General features: G+C 39.3%; 1 protein-coding gene across 6 annotated transcripts in view; it reads right to left on the bottom strand.

The window, feature by feature from the left end:
- ryr2a (ryanodine receptor 2a (cardiac)) overlaps nucleotides 1-25,043 on the bottom strand; it is a 187,219-nt gene that overhangs the window by 142,710 nt on the left and 19,466 nt on the right. For all 6 annotated transcript variants that reach the window (XM_028475694.1, XM_028475696.1, XM_028475700.1 and 3 more), the window contains exons 2-6: nucleotides 5,922-6,041; nucleotides 5,555-5,659; nucleotides 3,228-3,302; nucleotides 1,537-1,615; nucleotides 867-979 (exon numbers count right to left, since the gene is read on the bottom strand). In XM_028475694.1, coding sequence (XP_028331495.1) covers nucleotides 867-979; nucleotides 1,537-1,615; nucleotides 3,228-3,302; nucleotides 5,555-5,659; nucleotides 5,922-6,041 — 492 coding nt within the window. The remainder of the gene's footprint in view (nucleotides 1-866; nucleotides 980-1,536; nucleotides 1,616-3,227; nucleotides 3,303-5,554; nucleotides 5,660-5,921; nucleotides 6,042-25,043) is intronic.

Here is a 25,043-nt window from a genome sequence, read left to right as displayed (position 1 = left end):
CTGAGCCTCAGGGGACGGGCAAAAAAAACATAGGTTGCTGACCCCTGGTCCAGATCAGGGATGCCAACACTTTTCTGACTTACTGTACTAGCTACTTTTGCAAAGGATGAATTATTACTTTCTACCATTTTCATTAGGATGGCGTACAAACGTATTTTCTCTAAAAACAAACCAACTCACAAGTTAAAAACCCCTCTAGTATAGATTATTGCTCTTGCATGTGTTGGGCACAGTGACAAAGTCCCTGAGGATACCTAGAGGAAATGTATTTATTGAGAACCATATTTCCATACCGTCACCAAACCAAACTGTTTTTTAATGCATTTGTTCTAATGTGAATGTAGCAATTCTTATTAGAGCAAAAAATCAGCATAACAAAGACATAAGGAAAGAAAATAAAGAGCCAACAAACAGTGTTTACCTTAGCGCACACATTATTCCACGCACAAAACTCCAACATAATCAACAAACAAATCATCCAAAGTCACTGGCCACACACTCCCATCCATAGAGACTTTGTATCACAGACGTGTCACACAGCGAGCATTGAAAATAACCTCAGACCACACACCCTCCACACCACCTTTTCACACTCATGCCCTCTGGGAGGCGCTACAGATCTTTGACAGCCAAATCAGTTAGATTTAGGAACAGTTTTCTCCCCACTGCCATACGGACACTAAATGAATACTTACAGTAATTTACAGTATATCTGTGATATTGCATTGTTTAACTGTCTGTCTGTTTGTAACTATGTACTGTATGTGACTGACACAGGAGATGTGAGCATGATGTGTTGTACCGAAAACAAATTCCACCAACTCTGTTGTGTGGCCATTAATAAATGATTCTGAGATGCCACTGACCAGATATCGTTCAGAGGAGATGCTGACCAGGATGAGATCATCTCCGACTCGGACCTTTTCCCCCTCTGAACGCTGCTTTGATGCTGGATGGATGGTCCACCAGCAAGCCTCCCCTACACACACACACGCACACAAGAAATAATGTTGGATAATTTAAATTAAAAAGTAATGAGTCCTGACTGGAGGTGTGTGCTCTCCTGTGTGGTGCCAGGCATTGGTGTAGGGATTATTTGGTCTCTCTAAGGTACAGATCTGAGCATTCCTCACTGCATTGGACAGCAGGGACTACACTGCTCTGTTTACGTCCTGGTATCGTGTCCTTTGGATGAAACTGGTTCAGTGAATTATTTGTTTTTTTTACCAGGCGAGCAGCAGCCATTCAAAAAAAGAGGGTCGTCTTCTGATCAAGAGGTTGGGGGTTCGATCCCAGTACCTGACTATGTGTCGAAGTGTCCTTGGGCAAGACACTGAACCCTAAGTTGCTCCCAATGGTCGACTAGCGCCTTGCATGGCAGTCCTGTCCCATTGGTGTGTGAATGTGAGAGTGATTGGGTGAATGAGCTGATATGTAAAGCGCTTTGGGACTGCTTCAGAGTGGTTATAAGGCCCTATATAAATCTAGTCCATTTACCATTTACCAAAATGAGTTCCAAAAAGAGTGAGCACCTACCTGAAGTGTTTTCTTGTAGTCCTACGTCAAAAGCCAGTTTGTCAGTGGATGATCGGGATGTGGACAAACAGCACAAATACTAAAAAACAAGAAAAATACCAAAAACACATCTTAATATCACGTGTGTGTGTTAGTCTGTACTTGTGTACATGTGTTGTGAAATGGGATGTCAGGTGAACATCCACCTGTTCACACAGTCACTTCTAGGGGGACCTCAGTCAGCGAGGAGAGCAAAATGCCAGTCCCCTAGAGCAGTGGTTCCCAAACTTTTCACAGTCCCGTACCTTTTAAACATTTAACCTAAAGCCACGTACCCCCTACTCCTGCACATTAAAAAAAAAAAACCAGAATAATGTAATGTACAAAGTAGCCCTACGGTAAAATTTATACAATATTTAATAAAAAGAATAACATTCCGTAATCAGACAAGAAAACATCTTTGTTCAGAATAATCATTTGTTCAATATATATAATTAATAGGCCAACTGGCATTTTGCGAGATTTTTTTTAGGAAAAATAAAAGTGTTTGTTGTTTGAACATACACCAGTACAACATATCGTCATAAGACAGGATAGTTTTAACCTATTCATGATGTGTTGTTGTAATAGTAAAACTGGCTACAACAAACTTTAACAGGATGGACATTCTGAATTTTAGGAAGGAACGTTTCTGTGGACAAACTTAACCAAGGACATTTGACCTTTGACTGCAAGAATTCTAAGCAAAAACACTCAAAAAAGACTCGACTATCAGAAGAATTCATGAATTTTAAAAAATCAAAATCAACATTAAAGAATCAACAGGATCAACTAATATCTAAATGTACATTCTAATGTTAAACGCCAGTGTTTAGATTCTTGTCTAGTACGAAGTATCAGCCTCTCTGAATTGGAATGGCTGGTGTTTTATACTTTTGTAAAGTATAAAGATCTCAATTTATCTTTACTTTATTCATTGTAAAAATTAGGTAAGTACAACGTACGACCAGACAATAAATACTCACCTCAAAATGTACCACTAAATAATCCCACCACCACTACCACCACCATTGAACCCAAGAAACACAGATGTGTACAGTAGTGTCCGCTAAACTAGAAAAAGTAATGACATTTGAAGATAAAATATTGTTAGCAAACATTTTAGAGACGTCAAACATTAAATGATATCCTTGTTATCAAGGCTAACAAGAGGGTTAATGAGACATACGTGTACGTGCATACACATTTTAATGCACATCCTTTTTGTGCGCTAAAATCACACATCGTCTGTTAACACACAGAGACATGAACAGAGAAGCATGCACTCATTCAACAGAGAGAGAGAGAGAGATGTGATTGGTAATCAGTGACAAACAAGTTACAGAACACTAAGTCCCAGAAAGGAAAAAGATGATGATGATGATGTTGCTTGGCCTGACCTACATGTGTGAGCAGATATTCAGCATTATGAACATCAACTCAGCCATCACAGATCAAAGAAAACCAAGCAACACCTCAGATCTCTCCTGAAAGACATTTGTGTACTGCAAAAAAAAAAGGAAAACCAACACCAGTGGTTCTACTACACTGAAGGTTTCCATTCTATGTTCTGAAAAAGGCATCTGGAAATGAGTCTTATATACACTATCTATGCTTTTTTACTGGTGTGTGTGTGTGTGTGTGTGTGTGTGTGTGTGTGTGTGTGTACAAACCATTCCGCTGTAAGAGTGTCGTAGAAGGATAGCGTGTCCGTATAACAGAGTCCGATGACCACCACTCTGGGCCGTCTGTGGGACAAATCGCATTACAAAGGATAAAATTACAGTCAGCTGTGATAATACATATTTTTTCTTTCCATTGGCCTTCATAGCAGCATTAGCAGAGAATCAAAGCACCTCATAGAACCTATTGTTTTTACACCACTGTCATACTGCAAGTCAAGAGGCAAGTTAGATCTGTCGCTGCAGTTATACTGGGGCTGTCAATACGTACCGGCAGACACTAGTTTAAGCTTCAGAGCAAGGTAAACAAAAACATTTTCCTTGGAGACGAGAACAAAAACAGGAGCTGAAGTCATTCTATTCTTGTACTGAAGGGTTCAGATCCTTTTTTATTATTTTTGTCATGCATATTTTTATCCAATCTAAGTAAATAGCTAGGGAACCGATTAAAGATATGAACAGCCAAAGTCTGAATGATGAAAAACAGTGCTTCATTTTGAAAGCAGCTTGATTTAGATGATCTCTGTTTGTTTTCTTCTCAACATACTGTCTACCGTGGCATGGCCAAGCAGGTCACACCCCAAAGCCTTCAGACTATAGGGCGAGGTAGACCAGCTTTTTTTTTTTTTAAGTAGAGAGCAGAAGATAATCTTGATGTGAGGTGAAAAAGAGGGCAAGTGTCCAGTCCTCTTAGGAAAAAAATGGCAGTGAGGACTTGGCAGAGACAAACCAATCAAACAAGGAATATTAAAGACAGTGTAAAGAAAATTCAGCCATTAATACATAAATGTATTCCTTAAAACATGTAAAAGCCATTCAACCATTAAAAATTTAATTGTGGAGCTTAGCTTCACGAATTGTGTATCAAATTTCAATGTTCAGGATTTAATGGGCGGGTCAGAAATCATAGCCGCGTTACATAACGGAGCCATCGTTAGCATAAACCCGACCCTGCTGCTGAAGCACACCAGACTTACGCGGCCTTCAACGGGCACAATTCGGAAACAAACCACATATTCGGACTCGGAGGAATAAAATGCACAGCGATTGTGTGTTTTGCCTCTAGCGGGCGAGATGCACAATTGCGAATTGATATTTTGATTGTGTTTTAATTATAATATAATTATAAATTATTTATTTTTCCATTTCCGATAGCCTACAGTACCTGTAAGTTTGAAAGTGTCAGCATTTTGTGTTTTTCATAGCCCCAAATGACTAAACATTGCTATTTCCTGGTACGGCAGAGACGCTGCACAGTCTCACTCTCCGATGTAAGGCAGTAGGAGGCCACACCCCCTCCCAAAAGCACATTGCTGTTCTGCCTTTATTCCATAGCGTGTTTTTGTGTTTGCGCATGCACAGTTAGTTCCCCAAGATGAAAACCATTTACATCCAAAGGCAGCTCTCTACGCTGCCTTTGGACGTAACCGTGCTATGCTAAATGCTATACGTACGTTCACAGTGCTGCTAAGTTCTCTAGCAAGTGGGTGGGATAACACTACAGGCAGGATGACAGCGCTAGAGATGATAGAGAAACTTTCTTGTGAGAAAAAACGACAGCTTTTAAAAGATGGAGACCAACACCTGAGCTACCAGACCTTCAGCAAAGGTAAGGTCAGGACATGTTTCATACTTTCCACAGTGAATGGAACAAAAGGAAGGATTGGCTTTGTGCATGCTCCTCACTGAGGCTGTTCTGAGTTGTTGTTGCTGTTGTCATTTTCTCTGTGTTTCCAACACAAACAATGGATGCGTTGCCGTGTCATGAGATATTACTTGTTGGGAGAGTATGGAGGCTGTTATTGAATAATTGTTTATGTTTCTTTAATAGTGTTTTACGATGTTGATTTTGTTAGATGGCTAAATGCTTGTTCATGTGGATCTTGTTGGGTTTTTTCTTTCTTATTATGAATTTTATATTTTGATAAGCGCATTGAGAAGACATTGTTGAAAATTACGCTATACAAATAAAGTTGAATTGAATTTAAGTGACACTTGCCAGTAAAAACATATGGAATTGTCATTGGTGTTGACATTGGTGGTCTCAATTTGCAACACCCTGCCTACCCTACCCTAGTCTAGTGCTCACGGCACGTCACTGGCATGGTTCCAGCCCCTCCAACTGACAGGCATTTTTCAAATTTGGCTCAGTGGTCAATGACACATGTTTCTGTGGTGTGACAAACTCATAACAGAAATTTATTTCTGCTTTACTCAGACTTTAAGATCTGACAGATTGTCTAAACAAGGACTACTAACAGGTTCTGATGAAGAAACAACTGACCCACTATGGACAGGACATAAAAACACAGACTCACCGCCTCAGCCTTCTCCTCATTGTTGGCGAGCATCTCTTGGAGAGCCCGTACAGACAGTGACTGCTCCAGGACAAAAGTGCAGATGGACAGATCAGGAGGCACATTCTGAAACAGGAACATCATTCCACAGTTGAGTGTGTGGTCTCAACAAATCACTTAGCCTGCTGTGCATATGGTGAACTTAAGATCGAGACTTTCTGCTTCTTAAAAGAACACAGTTATATGTTAAAATGTGTGATGTAAATGTTAATGTTGAGTTACAGATTTGATTTTAAATCCACTGACCAATAGTTACCCTTATGTATGTATTTGTAATTATCTTGTGTATCTTAACAACAATAAATATAAAACACTGATTTCTTTCTACCTTGGAGTTCGAGATGGACTCAAGGAAGCAGAGTCGGTTTCCAAAGCCTTCAGCAGCAAGGCACAGTTTCTGCTGCTCCTTTTGGATCGTAGCTGAGCATTGGAGTACTACCTCATCATCCTGAAAACAAAATAAATCATAAATCAGCATGTTCAATTCAGATTAGACACTTCTCATAAAAAAATTGTATAGCTTCAGTTTATTTAATTATTATTAATAATAATAATTCTAATAATAATAATAATAATAATAAAGAAAATTACAGTAATCAGTTCTAAAAGAAGCAGTGAGAGTTATAAACTTGGTAAGTCACACCCCCTTATCATAATAATAATTACATTATAACTGATACATAAAGAATGGATATGCATTGATTTATATAATCAATCAACTCCAGCAATAAACCATATATACTCGGGATCGACCAATATGGATTTTTAGGGCCGATGCCAATACCGATTTTTTTCCATCAGCCTTAGCTGATGACAATACGGACTGCCGATTTTTTGAGCCTATATTTGGAAAGGATACTACTTTTGCTGCATTAATTTACATCATAAAAATTACACAATGATGATGACAAATGGTACAAATTTCAATATTTAAAAAAGGAACATTTATTTAAATTAACAAAGGTGAGGTAAAATGACACCAAGTAAAAAATATTTAACAAATATTAAAAACAGGTGATGTAGAACAAGAATAAGTAAAAAAATATTTCTGCTCACTGTAAACAATGTGGATCGGCAAACACAGCAGCCCGTATCGGTCTATCACTATTATGTACAGTATTTATACTATATACATCATCAACTTCATCACAGTAAACATAATGCCAATTATAGTAATAAATAACTGTTATAGAAATTCAATTCAATTTTATTTGTATAGCGCAATTTACAACAAAGTCATCTCAATGCACTTGTCAAAATATAAAATTCATAATAAGATCGAAAAAACCCCAACAAGATCCACATAAACAAGCATTTAGCGACAGTGGGAAGAAACAACTCCCTTTTAACATGAAGAAATCTCCGTTAGAACCAGGTTCAGAGGTGGCAGCCATCTGCGTCGACTGGTTGACTAGGCCACTCCCAGTGGCCTAGTCAACACTTATTATAAAAGAAAACAAATCTCTTCCTGTTTATTGGTTAGCTAACAGCGACTCCAAGGTCTGTAAATGCGACCGCTCACAGACGAGCCCATGTCCGCTCTAGTGGTTAGGTTATGATAAGATGTGTATTTATTTTATGAAATTTGTATTACCACTAAAAGGATTGTGATGGATATATTATGACAGTTTATTTTATATATATATATATATGTGTTTGTTAATTTGACTCTGTTTTATGAAGCTTAGACAGTTATAGACTTACATAATTATTAAAACATGAGTGGGATCAAGTTAAATATTAATTTTCTAAAACACTCAAAATTACTCCAGAATCACACTAAAATGGCAACAAAAAACAATAATTATACAAAAAATTCACAAAAATACACATAAATGATGACTTAAAAAACATACATTACAGAAAAATATAACAAAAATATGAAAATGGCTCAAAATACACAAAACTAAATATTTATACTGAAAATACATAAAACTAAACATTTATACTAAAAATACATAAAACTAAATATTTACAAAAAATATACACAAAATGACTTCTGAATCACACTGCAATGGCAACATAACAATAATTGTACAAACAATGCACAAAAAGACAACAGAAAAATACAAAAATACACATGACCCCAAAAAACATACATAACATAAAAAATTAAAATAAAAAAAAAAACTGCAAACATTTATGCACAAAAAGACATCAGAAAGATACATAAATACTAGGGATGTAACGATTAATCGTAAGGCAGTTAAAAATTGATTCATAGGTATCACGGTTGATATCGATTTTCTGTAAATTGAATCGCAGTACTTTTTTTAACCAGCAGAAGACACAAGTGTAGGCGGCGGGCGGAGTCTGCTAATACTTTCTTTCTGCTTCTACTCTTAAACATGTTCATAAATGATTCCTTACCCCTTTAGCACCGAAAGAATATCTGTAACATTACTTGAATATCTGTAAAAGTCACGTTTTTCTATTAGCTCTGTCTGCTAGCATAGCTTCTCTTCTTCACTGCAAGATATCTGCATGCCAACCGACCACTGTGTTACTAGCGCCCTCTGCTGGTCCAAACAAATATGACGTAAATCAGTGTAATCACGGTTTTTTTTTTATAAAAAAGTCCAATTGTTAAGGCACAAAATACATTTTCAGTTGCACTTTTAAAAGAAAAAGAACTATTATGCAGTTTTGCATTGTTTATTATAGAACCAGAATTTAAATTAATAGGCTTCATTTTCATTTCTATTATTCCTTTATTTATTTCATTTAGTTTTGAATTGTTTATCAAGGAATTCTTTTGACAATGAAAAATAAAAGGAAAATAGTACAGTATTTGTCTACAGTCCCATTTTGTAAAATAAATCGTGAGAGAATCGTATCGTGAACCCAGTATCGTGAATCGAATCGTATTGGGAGTTGAGTGAATCGTTACATCCCTAATAAATACACATGACTCCAAAAAACATATGTTACAGGAAAACACACAAAACAAAAAAATATAAAAGTGATGATGAAGTCATGCACATGTCCCATAGAATTAAACCAGGAAAATTGGACCCGCAAATATACCCCTTATGCGCCCACATGAATGCATACTTCCGACGGGCACTGTACTAGTATATATAACAATAATTAGTTGCCTTTACTATGATACTGTATGTGATTTTACTTACTATTTAATTAATAACAAATATTGGTTATAGATACATTTCCAAGATTTACATTGTATGATAAGCAATAATCATTATGTTCAATATTCATCCAATGTTAATACAACCTAAGGGCGGCGAAAATCCCTTTTCAATGTTGGCGGTAGACATTATAGAGTAAACTTTCAGAAAGTAATTCTTGGAGGGGACAAAAACTAAATGCTATACTAACCTACACGGTTAAATTATTAAGTATATAAGTAGTAAACTGTATGCCTATAGATACATTTAAAAGTTTCTCCATCTCAACAAACTATACATACACCATGTCTACAACACTAATTGTTGTATTAGATCCACCTCATAGGAGACAAGAACCATTGTTTTGAATAAAAGAACCAACTGTGCTTATTCTGCTTCTGCTGTCACTGGATCCAACAAACTGCACCCAAATACAGATCATATGCAAAATTAGCCTGCATTTCACTTTCCTTCTCTAAATTAAAATTGTTTTGGGATTAATTTGTAGGCTAGGGTTTGGGTTTAGGATTAGGGTAACCCTCCCGAGGCCCACAACACAATGATCAAAATATGCAGAATAAAAGCATCTGACCTGAAAATGAATGTAAAAAGTGGTGATTTTAATTGGAGGAAAATAAGGAGTGGAAATTAGTCAGAGGTGCCTACAGGTACAATGATAAGGGGTTAATTCGCCAAATTTTGCCTTATATTATATTGAAGTTATTAAAGTTTACTACAGGTACACTTTAATGATATTTTTGGTTAAAGCTTTTACATTCAGTAATTTACCTTTGCCAGGAACAGATCTATTATATCTCTATTCTTGTCTGTGAGAAAAGTATTGTGAAATGTGTAGTTTTTTAAGAGATGTTTTTAAGAAGACTGGTGCCCTGTCCAGGGTGTACCCTCGTCTAGTGCCCAGTGTGAGGCAACGATAGGCACCGGCAGACCCCTGTGACCCTGAAATAGGACAAAGTGGGTCTGAAAACGGATGAATGGATGTTTTAAGAGATTAGATCTCATTTGTCTTCATATTTTATGTGAACATTTTATTTTTTTCCAGCTAAAGCAATAAAAGTATAAACTAGAATGTGTTTGGTTATAAATTGTAATAGATTTAACTTTCTTACTTTTTTCTTGATAAGTTTTCAGCAATAACAATTCAAAACTATTGATTATTGAATCAGTTTGGTACATCTTTATCTAGAAAAATTATCTTGGAAGTAGCACAAGGCCTAATTCTTAACTTCATTGTGTTAAGAAGAGATAAACAGTCCTTGAACCACTAATTAGCTTCTTGTTTCTAGTCAAATATATTTGCAGAACAAAAGAATAGAAGAAAAAGATAGAGGTAGAGTGTGAGAAAGAAAGAGCGAGGAGGAGAGATGTTAAGATTGTTGGGATCTCTATTGTGGTGCCGACGTAATGGCACGAGTGCCTCCCTCACACATTCTCTTAGAATTTTTTTAACAATTTATTTTGTCATTAACTTGAATCATGCCTCAGTGACATTTAATACAGCGACTGCAAACAACTCCTCAGCAAAGAAGTCTGGTGTCTGTCAGCAGTCATTTGCACTCCAACCTTCTATGGAGAGAGAGAGAAGTGATAGAGAAGCCAGCAGGATCAAATAATAATAATAAACACACCAATGGACAGACATAGGACCACAGCAAAACCTTAGGACATGTTTTTGTGATGTGAAGCTTCAAAAGTACAAATGTTTTTAAATCAGAGTTCAGGAGAGTGTTTAGACCTCATCAAAACAAGCAAACTATTCACGGTAAGGGATTCTTGTTGGTTGGAAACAGACTAAAGACAACTGCTTTTTACATTATCTCTGTGATTTACCGGAGATTAGTTTACAATCATTACATTATTACAGTCACTATAATGTCAGCTCAAAGAACAAGAGCAGTAAATTTGTATATTACAATTCATACACAGGGAAACATTCTGAAAAATTATGAAATAATACAATGGAAAAACCGGAAGAAATGAAATTAATTTGGACGTGAACATTTTTTAAACCATTCCTGTAGTTCATCCAAAAGTTGTTCTCATCCACTACTGATGAGTATGTGGAGTGTGACCCCAAAAACTCTGCCAAAGGGACATTTGTGATGTTTTCACACCATAAACAAATCAGACCCATAACGGTGTCAAGCGTATCACTGTCCTCTTTGCCTGCCAAGAAATAACAGCAAGAATCAAGTGAAAACCCTTCTCAAATAAACTTATTTCACTTCAGCAAAATAGTCACATGACCATTTGTCAATAAACCGTTCGTTTATGATGGAGTCAAAATCAAACTTGTGAGCAGCAATTTCAACCTCTAACATTAGTTTGTGATTAAATGTGATTAAATTATCTTGTTTTTCAGAAAAAAATATCTGTGATTTATTGATCTTTGCATTCATCTCTCGTATGAAAATGGTCTGTCCTGCCATGTAGATCTTTTGCTTTTGTGGAGTTAATTAATTTAGACATGGATAAGTGCAATATTTATGTGAAATACAATCCACTTCCGTACTGTCCAGGGTGCATCCGCCCCCACATATACACCCGTGTGTGGATGTGTGTGGTTAGTGAATGTATGAGGTCCAATTAAAAGAAAGGGGATGGGCAGTGCTCCCCACCCAACCATCGTGGATATACAGAATGTGGTGCATTAGCTTCGAAGGGTAGAGGCAGCGGTCGTCTCCTTTGGGAGGAGGTGTGTTGAGGTGTGTTTAAAATTGGAGGGATTGGCAGAGCAAATTCAGGAGGGAGTGCCGCCCCCGTGCCACTACATGGAAAAATAAGCGACGGCCCCCCTAGAGTTGGATTTGAGTGTGGTGTGTAGTGCAATCTTTTTGTGACAGCTATGCACATTTTATTCTTGCAAAAAAAAATGACAAACACTGTGGGGGGAGGAAAACAAGGGAGATGGAGTTGGGGTTGTGGTGATAAATGTAGAGTGATTGAAGAGTGTGAGACATCATGTGTCTAAAGTTAAGCCCAAATGTGAACTTTCCTAAAGCCCAATGACTGCCAGTGTATCTGCCACCGATGTGCGAACCATGGAGTCTCCCTGAACCTATGACATCAGCCAAACAGGCAGGACCAGACAGGAACCAAGGAGAACCAGCAACCCTCCAGTTACAAGTCTGTTTACTTGACCATAAGGCCACCATCCTCTCCCTCCTCTCATGAAGCTCCCACTGCATCACAAGTATGATACTATTGCTCCAGCTGGCCTAAGCATGGACCAATAACTCACAGCTGCCAGCAGGATTTGTAGGATTTCAGCTCTAAACAAGGAAGTGCTGCCAACACTTCTCTGACAGCAGTAATACCACACGCACGCGCACACAGGACTACACCGTGATAATCTTGGCAAAGAAATGAATAATTCTGTAATTACAACAAAAGCTGCACTGTATGGCTTGCGCAAAGCTAGACTGCAGATAAAACCATGTTAATGCTGGGAGGCGGACAGAACAGAGGTTAAGACTTGAACGTAGCAGAAGGATTAAATGGCGCAGGTCCACAGGCAGAGGGATGGAAGGTGGAGCCTGCTGTTATGTAAACCTCGTCTTCATTTGGAAGTAAAGCCATACGGCCAGACTTACCAATGGATGAAGAGATTATTGCAAAGAAAATAATAATAATTGTACAATAGCCCCATTAAGACATCTTCAAGAGTTACACTGCCAGACAGATTTATGAGACCACCAGATACAACTTTGACATAAGCAAACTGATTATTACACCAGAGCAGTGAGATAAAGGAGACGGTTAAGCTGGATGTTTCAGCACCTAAACATTACCGTATGCACTCCAACCAATTTACCACAGACCGGGCTCCACTCTTTCCATCTTATTGACGCAGTGCAAGTTTCTCTTCAAGTCATTCATCAATGAGTGTAGTAGAATGACAGGCAGCTGACCTCCAGGTCATGTAATCAGTGTCACATCTGTAGTGGCCTGGATTAAAATAACGCCTGATAAAGCACAGTAATCTTTTTGGCAGTTATTATGTGCAGAATATTGTCTGTCTTTAGGAGGAAAAACCAGGACAGGCCCCTTAGGTTAAGTGTATTTCTGCTTTATTGCCCTTCTATACAAGGCATTAGGATTAGGGTAGTAAATGATCAAGAAGCCCCCACCCTCATTTTATTACACTAATGTCTTTAAAGTAGAGATTAAGATTATTGGCTGACACTGAAAAATGAAAAAAGGCAACCAAAGCCAAAAACGTAAACACCAAACTAATTATTTATGCCAATTACTGCATTCATGGCTAAGACTGTGTACTAGCCTGACTAAAATTAAACCATTGCATAAATTGGGAATAATGCATCAAAGAACAAATCAGTTATTTAGCACTGACATTCCAACAATGCACAATATAAAATAACACTTATGTGTTCATTAAATATTAATGTATAGGCCTATAACTGACAAATTAAATGTTCTCTCATTGAAACTTAAAGTGTATTAAAGTTCTTAATGAAGAGCAGCGTCTCTGCTTTATTCCAGTGAAACATGTTCCTCTTCTCATTGACAACACATTGGGAACATGAGACTCCAAAGTCTAATGTATGCATCGGCAGCGTAGTTCAAATTTTTTGAAGGTGCATCAGGCTGCGGTATAGGGGTCCTCTGCACTTTTTACTTGATTTTATTTCATGCACCAAGTTTTATTTACTGTGGCTCAGGTGGTGGAGGGGTCTGATTGAGAGGTTTGATTCCTAGGCTATACCTGTCTATGTGTTGAAGTATCTCTGGGTAAGACACAGAATTCTAGGTCTTCTAAAGGTCGATTAGCTTCTTGTATGGCAGCTCTGTCCCATGGTTTGTGAATGTAAGCATGAATAAGTGATATTGTAAAGCACTTGGGGGTGGGGTGGGGCTACTTCGGTGGTCATAAAAGCACTTAATAAACAAAGTCCATTTACCTTTTAAAAGTGGTCTTGGTGCCAGTTATGCTTCAGAGGCATTAGAACAAAAAAAAAAAAAAAAAACTATGCACAGATTGAGAAGGAGCTTTATGGAGTACTGTACGCATTTTCACCAGTACATATATGGTTGCAAAATCTTTGTCGAATCTGACCACAAGTCTTAAGAATCCATCCTAAAGAAGCTATTTAGCAGCCACAACCACACCATACAGTTACAGTATGACATCAGCATCATACACCGCCCTAGGAAAGACATTCCTGTGACAGACACATCATCTCAGAAGCCAATAGAATACCACATCACCCTCAAAGAAGGTATGGAAGCCCACTACATCATCTGAACAACTAGCCCATAAGTAATGAGAGCCTGACAGAGACAGAGTCTAATGCCCCTATATTGTGATTAACAGCAGAGGTTGCGCCCAAATAGTCCCTCCTATCTTTTTTCCTATCCACTTTTCCTTAACCCCGGAAGAGTTTAAATTGTGGCCATGATGAGGAGCATTCCAATTCTCTACAAGCTAAGGAAATGAGGCTCAATGCTTCCTTTATACCCTCATTTAACCTAGGAAACACTGATGCATCCTTTACCAAAGGAGACCAGATAATGCTGCTCCAACCATTCCTCGCAGGGACAACATTTAAAGGGACGTGCTCATCCGAGCATTCAAGTAAACTCACAACGACAGAAAAGGGACACACATCATATTATCAGATTATAATCGACATAAAACAGAGCACATCATATTTAATTTGGATTAATGTTGATTTCTGAGCAGAAGGTGAGTGTGAGCAACCATTCTCAATGTGACGTTCTTCTTGTTTCACTTTTGTTCCTCGTAGTAGCTTCTTTTACTTTGATTTACAGTACATTCAAACCTTGTGATATTTGACATATCTGCGGTTAGAGGCACAGGAGAATTTTCAGAAATTTGTAGTTTTTTCACCGCGGCAGATGTCACTAACCTTCGCCTCCGTCAGAATATTACGTCACCTAGTGGAAGTGCATCTGATTGTCAAAACAACTTGATGTCCTTTCCCTAACACCTTTCCTTAACCCAGTGACGTCATCCACGGGGTTAAGGAAAAGTGGATAGGAAAGAAGATAGGAGGGAGTATTTGGACACAGCCAGAGGCTTCTTTGTGCTATCAGTGAATGCCTGTTTTTCAAATTAACTCAATAATTAAACTAATTAGTGGAAAAAAAAATTACATTTGTGTAAACCCCAGTGCAGGTGCTAAATGATGTATTTGCATCTCCTCCTTCCACTTTCCGCTATTATATTTGCATATTCAATAAAGGCAAACACACTAAATAAATTGCTGGTGTATTTTGTGTGTTTAACAGATTTGATCCTGATTACAAGGGTAAGTAATTCAACTGCAACATTTATTTGTTCATGCAGTTACAAATGAAAAAATCCAGGACCAAGTTGTGTTTTTTGATTAACAGCAATATTTGTAGCAGATCCGAAGAAAATGAGTTAGTTTGGAAGGTTCTACAAAAGCGTGTGAAATACAACTTTCATGAACTCCAGAGTGTTATTATATTTGGGTGACGTGTGGTTGTCAGATAAGGTTTGTGTGTGTGTGTGTGTGTACGTGCATGCGTTCCCATTTTAGTCTGTAGATCACACTATCCATAGCCTATTTTTTTTTAATAAGATACAGACACAAAATCCAAACATGCACAAACTGGAAAGAATCTTTCCTGCACACCGGTTCCCCGGGGCTGTGTTGTCAGCCCCCTGCTGTTCACCCTGATGACCCACGACTGTCGTCCCAGATTTAGCACCAACCACTTCTTGATGCTTGCAGACGACACAACTATTGTAAACCTTATCCAGGACAATAACAAACTGACCTACAGGGAGGAGGTGAAATACCTGGTGAACTAGTGCAAAGTCAATATTATGACGCTCAAAACACCACTGTCACTTTATTTTTTGATTAGAGTAATTTTACAGTATATATTCAAAATTTGGCTTTTATTATCTAATTTATGTGACCATCCCACCATGAGCCAAGGTAATGAAATGTCCTTTGAATATGTGCAACGCGTCCTTGAGTTTATTTGAATAATTCGATTACTAAAATGTGTCGAGGCAAAATTCTCTGACTCGATGCTTCGTTTAAGCCACTTCCACTTTTGATGCTGTCACGTCCACGCATAGCGCAGAATGCAAAATGGAGACAGAGACGAGCGACAGGGAGAGCAAAGAAATTGACGTAAACTATTGAAAGTGTGGGACCATTATAAACTAAATCTGATGCAAAACACAGTACAATGCGTGTACTGCAAGACAGAATTAGCTTTCCATAACAACACTTCTTAAATACTATAGCACCTGAGCCGAAAGTATCCGCTGTATGCATCGAGCATGCCGAGAGGACTCAACAGGTAGGTCCAATGTTAATGTCACGTCCACAAAAGTATTTCATTTAGATCAGGGATTGCTCGTGTAGATTACAGCGTGTAAAGAACATACACATACAGTAGCTGAATAATGGCTGATCATTAACAGGGGAAATAATTGTATTGGCACACACACACACGTCTGATATTTGTTTATGTATATTATGTTTACAATATATTGGGTTTATTCATCTTATTTGTATAGCAGAAAGTAGGGTCATCAGTTGTACATTAGCCATTCATTTAGGCCTAGTAATCAATGAATAAATAACACAATTAATTATACTCTACTACTACTTTTGGTACTTCGTACAGAGGGCTCCATCATGTTCAACTGCTCAAGCTTCCGAGTTCACAGACAACATTCTGAACATGATTATCACAGACATGTCACTGTCCATGGTGGAGGATGAAGGATTCCAGAAGATGATCTCTGCTTTCAATTCAAACTATGTCGGCCAATAAGAATGTTTATCCTACTATTAAATTAAGTTCAAGTGATTTAATTTAATAAAAAAATAATTGTTAGCTGCAGCCCCAGATATGTGCACTGATAGTGTGTGTTTAAATGACTAGAAAGTAAAAAAACAAAGAAACATTTCTCTTAGGAAGTATTTTTTTCCTTTTTACATCTGTTCATGTTTTCTTGAATTTATCTGCTTTTTATTGTTTCTTCTCACAGACATCCTCCAATAATGTGTTTCTTCTGCTTGTATTGGGATCAGTTCATGTTGCCTCTTGTTCTGTTTGGGGAACTTTTATTCTTCCCAGTTTTTGAGTTGGATGTACTTCACAAAGCAGATTCTAATGTACAAATAAATAAGTAATATTTTCAAAGTCAATTCTCCCACATTCTGTGTATTTTCCTTCAGCAGAGGACAAATACTAGCAGTTAAACTGCAAAGGTGTTACTTTTCTTTGTTGACTGAATAATTTCACAGATATAGGGAAGCTAGATAATTCATTGTGAATACATTTATGTTTTTTTTTATTACTGAATCACTTTCTGGATTAAAAAAAGACTCACCTGACTGCATGTATTCACTGATGAAAAAGTGGTGTAGAAAATAGAGGATAAAAGAGATTGCTCAGCATTATTTTTCCATTGTGATGCATCGTAAAATTTAAAATCAAACTGGTATGATAACTGTGAGACCAGTAAAGATGTACAGCCCTAAAGGTCAGTGTCAGCAGGCGACTCGCAGCCCATAGTGGAAAGAGATGCAGTCTATTCATACAGCAACATTAAATGATTTTGTCGAGAACGCTGGATGTGTTTTTATTAGCAGTATAGGTCTTTAAAAACACTAGCCATCAAATACAAAAGGTTTGACTGCTCTCCTAGCAAATGCTCCTAATGTTCCCACTAACTTTCTGATGGTGATAGAAAGAGCTGCTAAATATTTTGAACTCTGGAAACTTGAATCAAATAAAGACAGTGCCATCGAGTGCAGGTGATCAAACTGACAGTGTGCATCAAGTAAGGGTGCAACAATTAGTGGACATTGTCGACAAAAATCGATAACGGAATTAGTCACAAAGTTCCGTTGACAACGGTTATCAACTGAAAACTGGACTAAAAGCTAACTAAGCTAAGCTAACCCATTGAAACACAGACTGGGCTAAGAGCTAAAGCTAATGACTCCATAAAAATGTTTATATTAAAGGGTAAAAAAACTATTCCAGTAATTTTACTTTTCAGATACTTTTTGTTTTTTAATTATTTAACTATAAATTAGGAAATAAATGAATTGCATACAATAACACTAATAGAGTGACCCACATGCACACATATATTCCATAAAATATCAGCCCTTGACCTCTTTGAGTCAGCAAGGAACCCGTTTACACTTTAAGTTGGGAATAGTTTTATTTATTGTATATAAACGGGTATAGCCTGGGATCAAAACCCCAACCTCCCAATCAGAAGACGACCCCTCTACCACCTATTAAAATAGTCATTAGTTGCAGCCCTAGTGTCAAGCAGTTGATCACAATTGTTTGTAGCACAAAGCATGTTTAGTTGAGGTAGAAGTTTAAGTACTGATATATATTGTGTTTTCTTAATGATGTAGCCTAATGACTCATCACTTTACTGCACCCATTTATGGGTGCAGTAAAGTGAGCTAAACAATGCGCTTTCACACTCACATGGTGTTCCAGTTCCAGAACCTACTCACCATCTTATTTCATTTTCCCTCTTTCCTTTTCCACATTCTCCTGAGCTTCCATTCCTCCTCATCTTTATTCCCTGCACTCACTCTGCACTGGAACATTCTGTTAGGATCAATCAGATTACATAAGAGCACTGCAGTAAGAAGCTGTAAAAGAGAGAAGCTGTAGTCAAAAAAAAATGTCCCTGTTTTCCCTACTTTACACACATTTTTACAATTGATCACTCTAATTTGAGGATAATCTTAAAAGTAGGGATGTCAAACGATTAATTAATCGCACCACTTCCTCATGATTAATGAGGATAAATATTATTAATCGCATATTTTATATCTGTTCTGATTGTACATTAAAAGGATATTTTTCAACTTTATAATACTCTTAAAACATAGGAATGGACCAATGTGCTTACATTATGCAAAAATATGTATTATTGCAACATTTAAAACTCAACCCAACAGGAATCATCAAATGGGAGCATTAACATGAATTCAAAATCAACAATGTAGTATCCAACTCAACATTTGGAAAGAATTATTAAACATCCAGTTTTCAAAGATCATAAAATAAATAACTGATCCTTCTGCATCACAGCATAGACTTTTTCAATTCGTCATCTAAACGTACCACCTCAAAGCAAATAGCACACAACATGATTGTGCCAAACCACCTCACATGGGTAGAAATAAAACATAAAATCATCCCCGACTACAAAGTAGGCTCAACATAGGGTGTTACAAAAAAAAAAAACTAAAACAAAGAAATTGTGCCATTCACAGCTCTCATACTGTATTCAGCATAGTCTTTGTACGTGTAGGCATTTGATGCGATGCAAATTATTTCAAGCAGACGTTCGTCCTCCACAATGCTAATCAGCCTGCAGGATGGAGCCACCCATTTAGCGATTGCTGTTGAAAGTTTGTTGCTTGTCGATTTGTCGAGTCTCCTCTGTAAACAATCTAACGTGGTCTGCCTTTGGCGTGGAGGAGGTGGGGCCGCAGCATCGGCTGTATGTTTAGCAAGCAGGTGATATTTTAGACATGACGTACTTCTATGATATGCCAACTCACACCGACAATACACGCATATGACTTTTGTTTTGTGGCGTGAACCATCTGGCAGGACTTTGAAGCTGAACTTTCATTCCAAAAGCCCTTTTTCCGTGTCCATAGCTCTGCGCTGCTCTACCTTTATCCACAAACACATTGCTACCTAAATTGCCAACCACGCACGGGGCCGCCCGGATGTTCTTCTTCTTTGTGGTCTTTACCGGTGGTCTGCCTCCACCATTTGGGGCATTACCACCTTCTACTGACAGGGAGTGCGGGGAACAGCTCCAAGCTCAATCAATCTCCTGCAAGTTGACCAACGGTGATTAACAATGTTAATTGCGCATTAAAAAAATAGTGGCGTTAAGGGAATTTGCATTAACATGTTAATGCGTCAATTTTGACAGCCCTACTTAAAAGTAAAAATAAATTAAAACCAAGTTTAAACTATTGAAAGGCTTAATAAAGATTACTTTGGAAAAACACTTACTAGTTACCCTACATAAGCAAGCAAAGAAATAATTATTTTGGCAAATCCACTAGAACAATTTTAGAACAATTTTATGAGTTATTGTTCCCTACTAAAAAAAGCTAAAAAAAAAAAGCTCTTCTGCCAACCCAAGTTCTCTGGGACCTCATGTACAAAGATCTGCATGGAAATGAAAAATAGCATTAGGCATATGCTTTAAGCTGCTGGGGATGATATTTTTAAAATCAGATAAGGCATAGTGTAGGTCTCATAGATCAAACAATAGAAGATCATTTGCTGGAAAAACAATTTAAAAAGTAGAAAATGCCATTTTTAAAGTTTGTTTCTATCTCCACTGTAAACATTAGGTTTTTGGAAACCTACAGATCGCAAGTTCTGAGGGAGCGTGCAATTGGCATGCTGACTTTAGGAATGTCCACCAAAGCTGTTGTCTGTGAATTGAATGTTCATTTCTCTACCATAAGCTGCCTCCAAATGAGTTTCAGAGAATTTGGCAGTACATCCAACCAGCCTCACAACCGCAGATCACGTGTAACCACACCAGCCCAGGACCTCCACATCCAGCATGTTCACCTTCATGATGGCCTGAGACCAGCCATGCAGACAGCTGCTGCAACAATCGGTTTGCATAACCAAAGAATGTCTGCACAAACTGTCAGAAACCGTCTCAGGGAAGCTCATCTACATGCTCATCCTCATCGGGGTCTCGACCTGACTGCAGTTCGTCGTCGCAACCGACTTGAGTAGGCAAATGCTCACATTTGATGGCGTCTGACACATTGGAGAAGTGTTCTCTTCACGGATAAATCCCGGTTTTTACTGTTCAGGGCAGTAGGGGTGTGAACAAAAATCAATTTCATGATATATCGAGATTTTTTGGGTGCCGATTTCTTTTTTTTTCCACATTTGGCTGTGTGTAATGCCTGAAATATTTTTTTTTATCATATAATCTGTTCAGATCAGTGCTTAAACTGATACAAGAGAATAAAATATTTTTTCTTATTTTTGTGCATTGTCAGTAACTCAGGATGATTTAACCTTAATATTCTCACTTACAGTTGTTACAATGCCGTCATTATGTTGTAATGGTTTCTTTGAGACTTCTACACAGTAGTTTCAGTGAAAAGAAACTTGTTGCACTTTATTTTACGATGGCAGTGTGTAACACAGCATTTTCTTTTTTTTAGTGAAGATGTGCAAAAACACTAATAATAAATAATAAATAGGATGTTTTAAAGCAAATAGTTTTGACTCCATTTATCCTCTGAATGATCAATATCTTCTTATGAACATATACAGCTACTCTCGCTTGTGTCCTGGGTTGTTGGGTGGCGGGGTGTTGCTGTGGGTTGCTCCGCCAGCCGGTCTGGGCGCCTTGGCCTGGCTCCCTGGGGTGCGCCTTCGCTGAGGGTGCCGTTGGGTTCGCCTGCCTATCGGTCCGTGGCTGGTGGGGTGGCCCTGCTTCGGCGGTTGGTGGCGTCCTCTCTCGTCGGATGGGCCTCCCTGTGGAGGGTGCTATGTCGTGGTGCCTGTGCTGGCGCTGGCCTTTCTCCTGCTCGGCCGCCACCTGCTTTGGCGGGGCGGGCCGCTCTAGCCTGGCAGGCGGCGGGAGTCGCTTCCTGGACCGCTGGGGGATGTGGCTGGTGCCTGGCTGCGCCTGGGGGGTGGGGGGTCCTGGCGTGTGGCCGGCATGGTTCGGGATGTGCCGTGGGGTGGGTCTCCGGCTGTGCTGCTCGGCGCGTCCCTGAGGGCCGCAGTGCCGCGCGCCCGTCTGCGCCATCTACCCTCTCCGGTGACCAGACAGGCCTCCTACATGGACACTTCACGTCACTCACTCCCAGCTGGTCTGGCTCACCCACTTGTTGCACCACACTCACAGACCGAACCCTTGGGGGGCTGGAGGGTGGGGTTAGGGATGGAGGGGGCCGCCGCCTGTGCTACTAAGTAGTAGCGTGGGGGCGGCACTCCCACCTCTACCTGCCCTACTAATCCCTCCAATTTTAATTACACCTCAACACACCACCCCCAGGAGGGTGGGACCACCACTTCCACCCTCCGGAGCTATTGCACCACATATATACACAGGTTGGATGCGGGTGCGCCGCTGGGTGGCGCCCTGTGAGCCGGGCTTTGCGGTGTGGCTGGGCCCTTCGGCGGGGGTGGGGGAGCTGTCTAGGGCTCATCGCACGGGCAGAATCAAGGAAAGGCGATCTGGTGCGCTCTGGGGTGCTCGGTCGGTGCACCTGGGGGCTGGCAGGGTGACTTGCAGCGTCCCCTTGGTGCCCTAGGCTGCTATGGGTGTGGTCGTCATCCTTGGGGGCGCTGCTCTCAGTGCGGCTTCCATTCCGGGTCCTTTTGGCCTGGGGTCCGGTCTCTGCTGGCTCTGGGCCCGTCGGCGCGGCTCTGGTCGTCTGCTGGGCGTGGGCCTTGGGTCCTCTGCTGGGGTCTCAGGCGGGGGGCTCTCTGGGGTTAGGTGTGGGTGGGTGGGATGCTGGCGGGGGGCTTGGCTGCTTGAGGCTTCCTCGGATGACTGTGTGGGGGGCAGTTCGGCCGTGGGGGGGTGGCCTGGGGCTCCTTGGCCCCCACTCTTTCTGCTGGCCTGGCTGCATCTGTGGGCCCAGGGCAGTTCCTGGGTTTACGGTAGCGGTTTTTGCACATATACTGGTCTATGATGCACTGGCACGCCTTGGGATGTGGGATAAAACTCATACTGGGTTTAACTGTAGACACGTTAATCCCAAATACCTGCTTTAGGTACTACCACTCACTCCTTCCCCCTGTCCACAGCCACCACCATTATAGCCAAGCTTCACACTAGTCACCATGCTGGCTTGATTACACAACGTAATAAGCACAATATATTCTACAACTTCACATCTCACCCTCACTGTAAAATAATCTATTCTTCCCCACCCTTTATATTTCCTGCCTTGAGTCTCTCTGCTCCCCTTCCCCTCCACCTAGGTGTAACACTGCTCTGCCTTTTTATATCCTCCCTATAATAAAAGGTTTTTTACCCTTCCTTAGGGAGGGCTGGTGATGGTCACAATTAAGCAATAAAAAAAATCAATCTATTTTATTGCAATAAAACATGCATTGCTGTCTCATAATGATTGCACTTCTTGTAGTGTTGACCTTCGACAGCGTGTGCAGACAAGTGTGAAAAAAATAAATAAAATAATAATAATAATAATAATAATAATAATTTTATTGAATGGAAGTGAATGAGAGGTGTTTGCTGTAGTGGAGGCGTACAAATATGGAGCCTACTATTTGGCTCACTGTCCCTGTGGTATAACCACCAAACATGAAGCAGGGTGTGTGAATGTGTGTGTGTAATGGGTTAAGTGCAGGGATGTCCAGAAGCGTAGGCGGAATCGCCTACTACTCTCTTTATGGCCGCCTTCTACTCTAAAACATGTTCATAAATGATTCCTTACCCCTTTAGCACTGAAAGAATATCTGTACTATTTTGTGAATATCTGTAAAAGTCAGATTTTTCTATTAGCTCTGTCTGCTAGCACGTAGCATTACAAAAATTATGTTAATCATGCAGATATGTTACAGTGCCAGACAGCATTCTACAGAGGACTACTAAAAGACCAAGCGCTCATACTACTGGTATACTATAAGCTGGTACATTTTCAAATGGAAAGAGGTAAACTGATAATGATGCGCAATTCTTTGTCATCATTACCATGGATACCAGATTTCAACTAGTAAATGCATCACGCAAAAAAAAACTAGGTGAAAAAATACATCATGCTAAGAAAAGTGCTACAAAATAGACAGAAGAAAAGCCACTAGGGATATAAAGATTAATCGTGAGGCAGTTAAAAATTCAAAGGTCACCTTTCACATCGATACTTTGAAATTGAATCGCAGTACTTTTTAATTTTTTTTTTTTTTACAGCAAAGGGCGCTATCTATTTAGAATTTCAAATTCAGGACGGACCATTGTGTTTTAAATCAGAAGTGTGTAAGCTTCCCCAAGACAAAATGAAAGAAGTGAGAAAGAAAGAACATGTCAAATCCAAGGTAAGAGGGGCACAGAGAGGAAAGGGAGAAATGAGAGAGAATGAAAGCCATTGTTTATTTATATTATTTCTTTGATATAGGATTTGTTTTAAAGTCCAATTGTTAAGGCACAAAATACATTTTCAGTTGCACTTTTAAAATGAAAAGTAACTATTATGCAGTTTTGCATAGTTTACTGTAGAGCCAGATTTTTCAATCTTCATTTGTCTACAGTCTCATTTTGTAAAATAAATCGTGAGAGAATCGTGTCGTGAATCGTATCAGGAGTTGAGTGAATCGTTACATCCTTAAAAGCCACAATTACACTAATTTAATGCACCAAAAGCCCCCCGACTCCCCTAGGTGTTGCGCATCATTGGCGACAGAAGTGGTTTCAGTCATCAGGAGCCTATCCTTAACCAAATGTGGTTTGGTACAGCATGTTTGTTTGTCTTTGGTCTTGGTTGAGCCTAATGGCTATAGTATAGCAACAAGTTAGGCCACCTCCAGAAAGCCATCAGAGGGGTATTCCATAAAGCGGGTTATGTTCAAACTCTGAGTTCAGGCTCAAATGAGAGAAACTCTGAGTATCTCATTCCTAAACGTGAGGTATGTTCTTCTCTGAGTATGTTACCCTGGCAACATTGTCCGTGAACTAAACCTGGTCACTGGCAGGTATACCAAAGAAACCCTGGGTTTCTACCTGGCTCCGCCCACCTGAACACCGTTTCTGAACACCTAAATGAACCTTAACACTCTTCTCTGAAACACATTAGTAAAATCACACACCACAGACGTGCTCACGTCATTACGTCATTACTAATGTTGTGTTGCTTTATGTCTTTTTTTTTTTTTTGTGTGCAAACGGTAGTTTTCTTTATAACATTGTGGATGCAGAGCATTAACTGTCTTTATGTCCAGTGTAACAGGAGGGCTCTCTATGCAGCCACCCTATGCTGCTGCCACGTCACATCAAACACATTTTTTTCATATTATTCACCGCTCGTCACTTCACTTAAGTAATAAAGTGATGAAGCGACCAAAAAGTGTGACTAATTATGGGTGATTTAAGCCGCTATAGGGTTAGCAATGTTCTGTGCAAATATAATGCCTATGGTTTCCTTTTACCAATAGGCGGCGCTATGACTATGAATAACGGTTGGGTTAAATCATAACGCATCTACTTAGCTCTACAAACTCTCAATATTTAAATCTATAAAGATTCAACTTTA

This window comes from Gouania willdenowi, chromosome 19, assembly GCF_900634775.1.
Source record: "Gouania willdenowi chromosome 19, fGouWil2.1, whole genome shotgun sequence".
NCBI lineage: Eukaryota > Metazoa > Chordata > Actinopteri > Blenniiformes > Gobiesocidae > Gouania > Gouania willdenowi.
The sequence above is the reverse complement of the archived record's forward strand: the minus strand, read 5'-3'. Positions and strand labels throughout refer to the sequence as shown.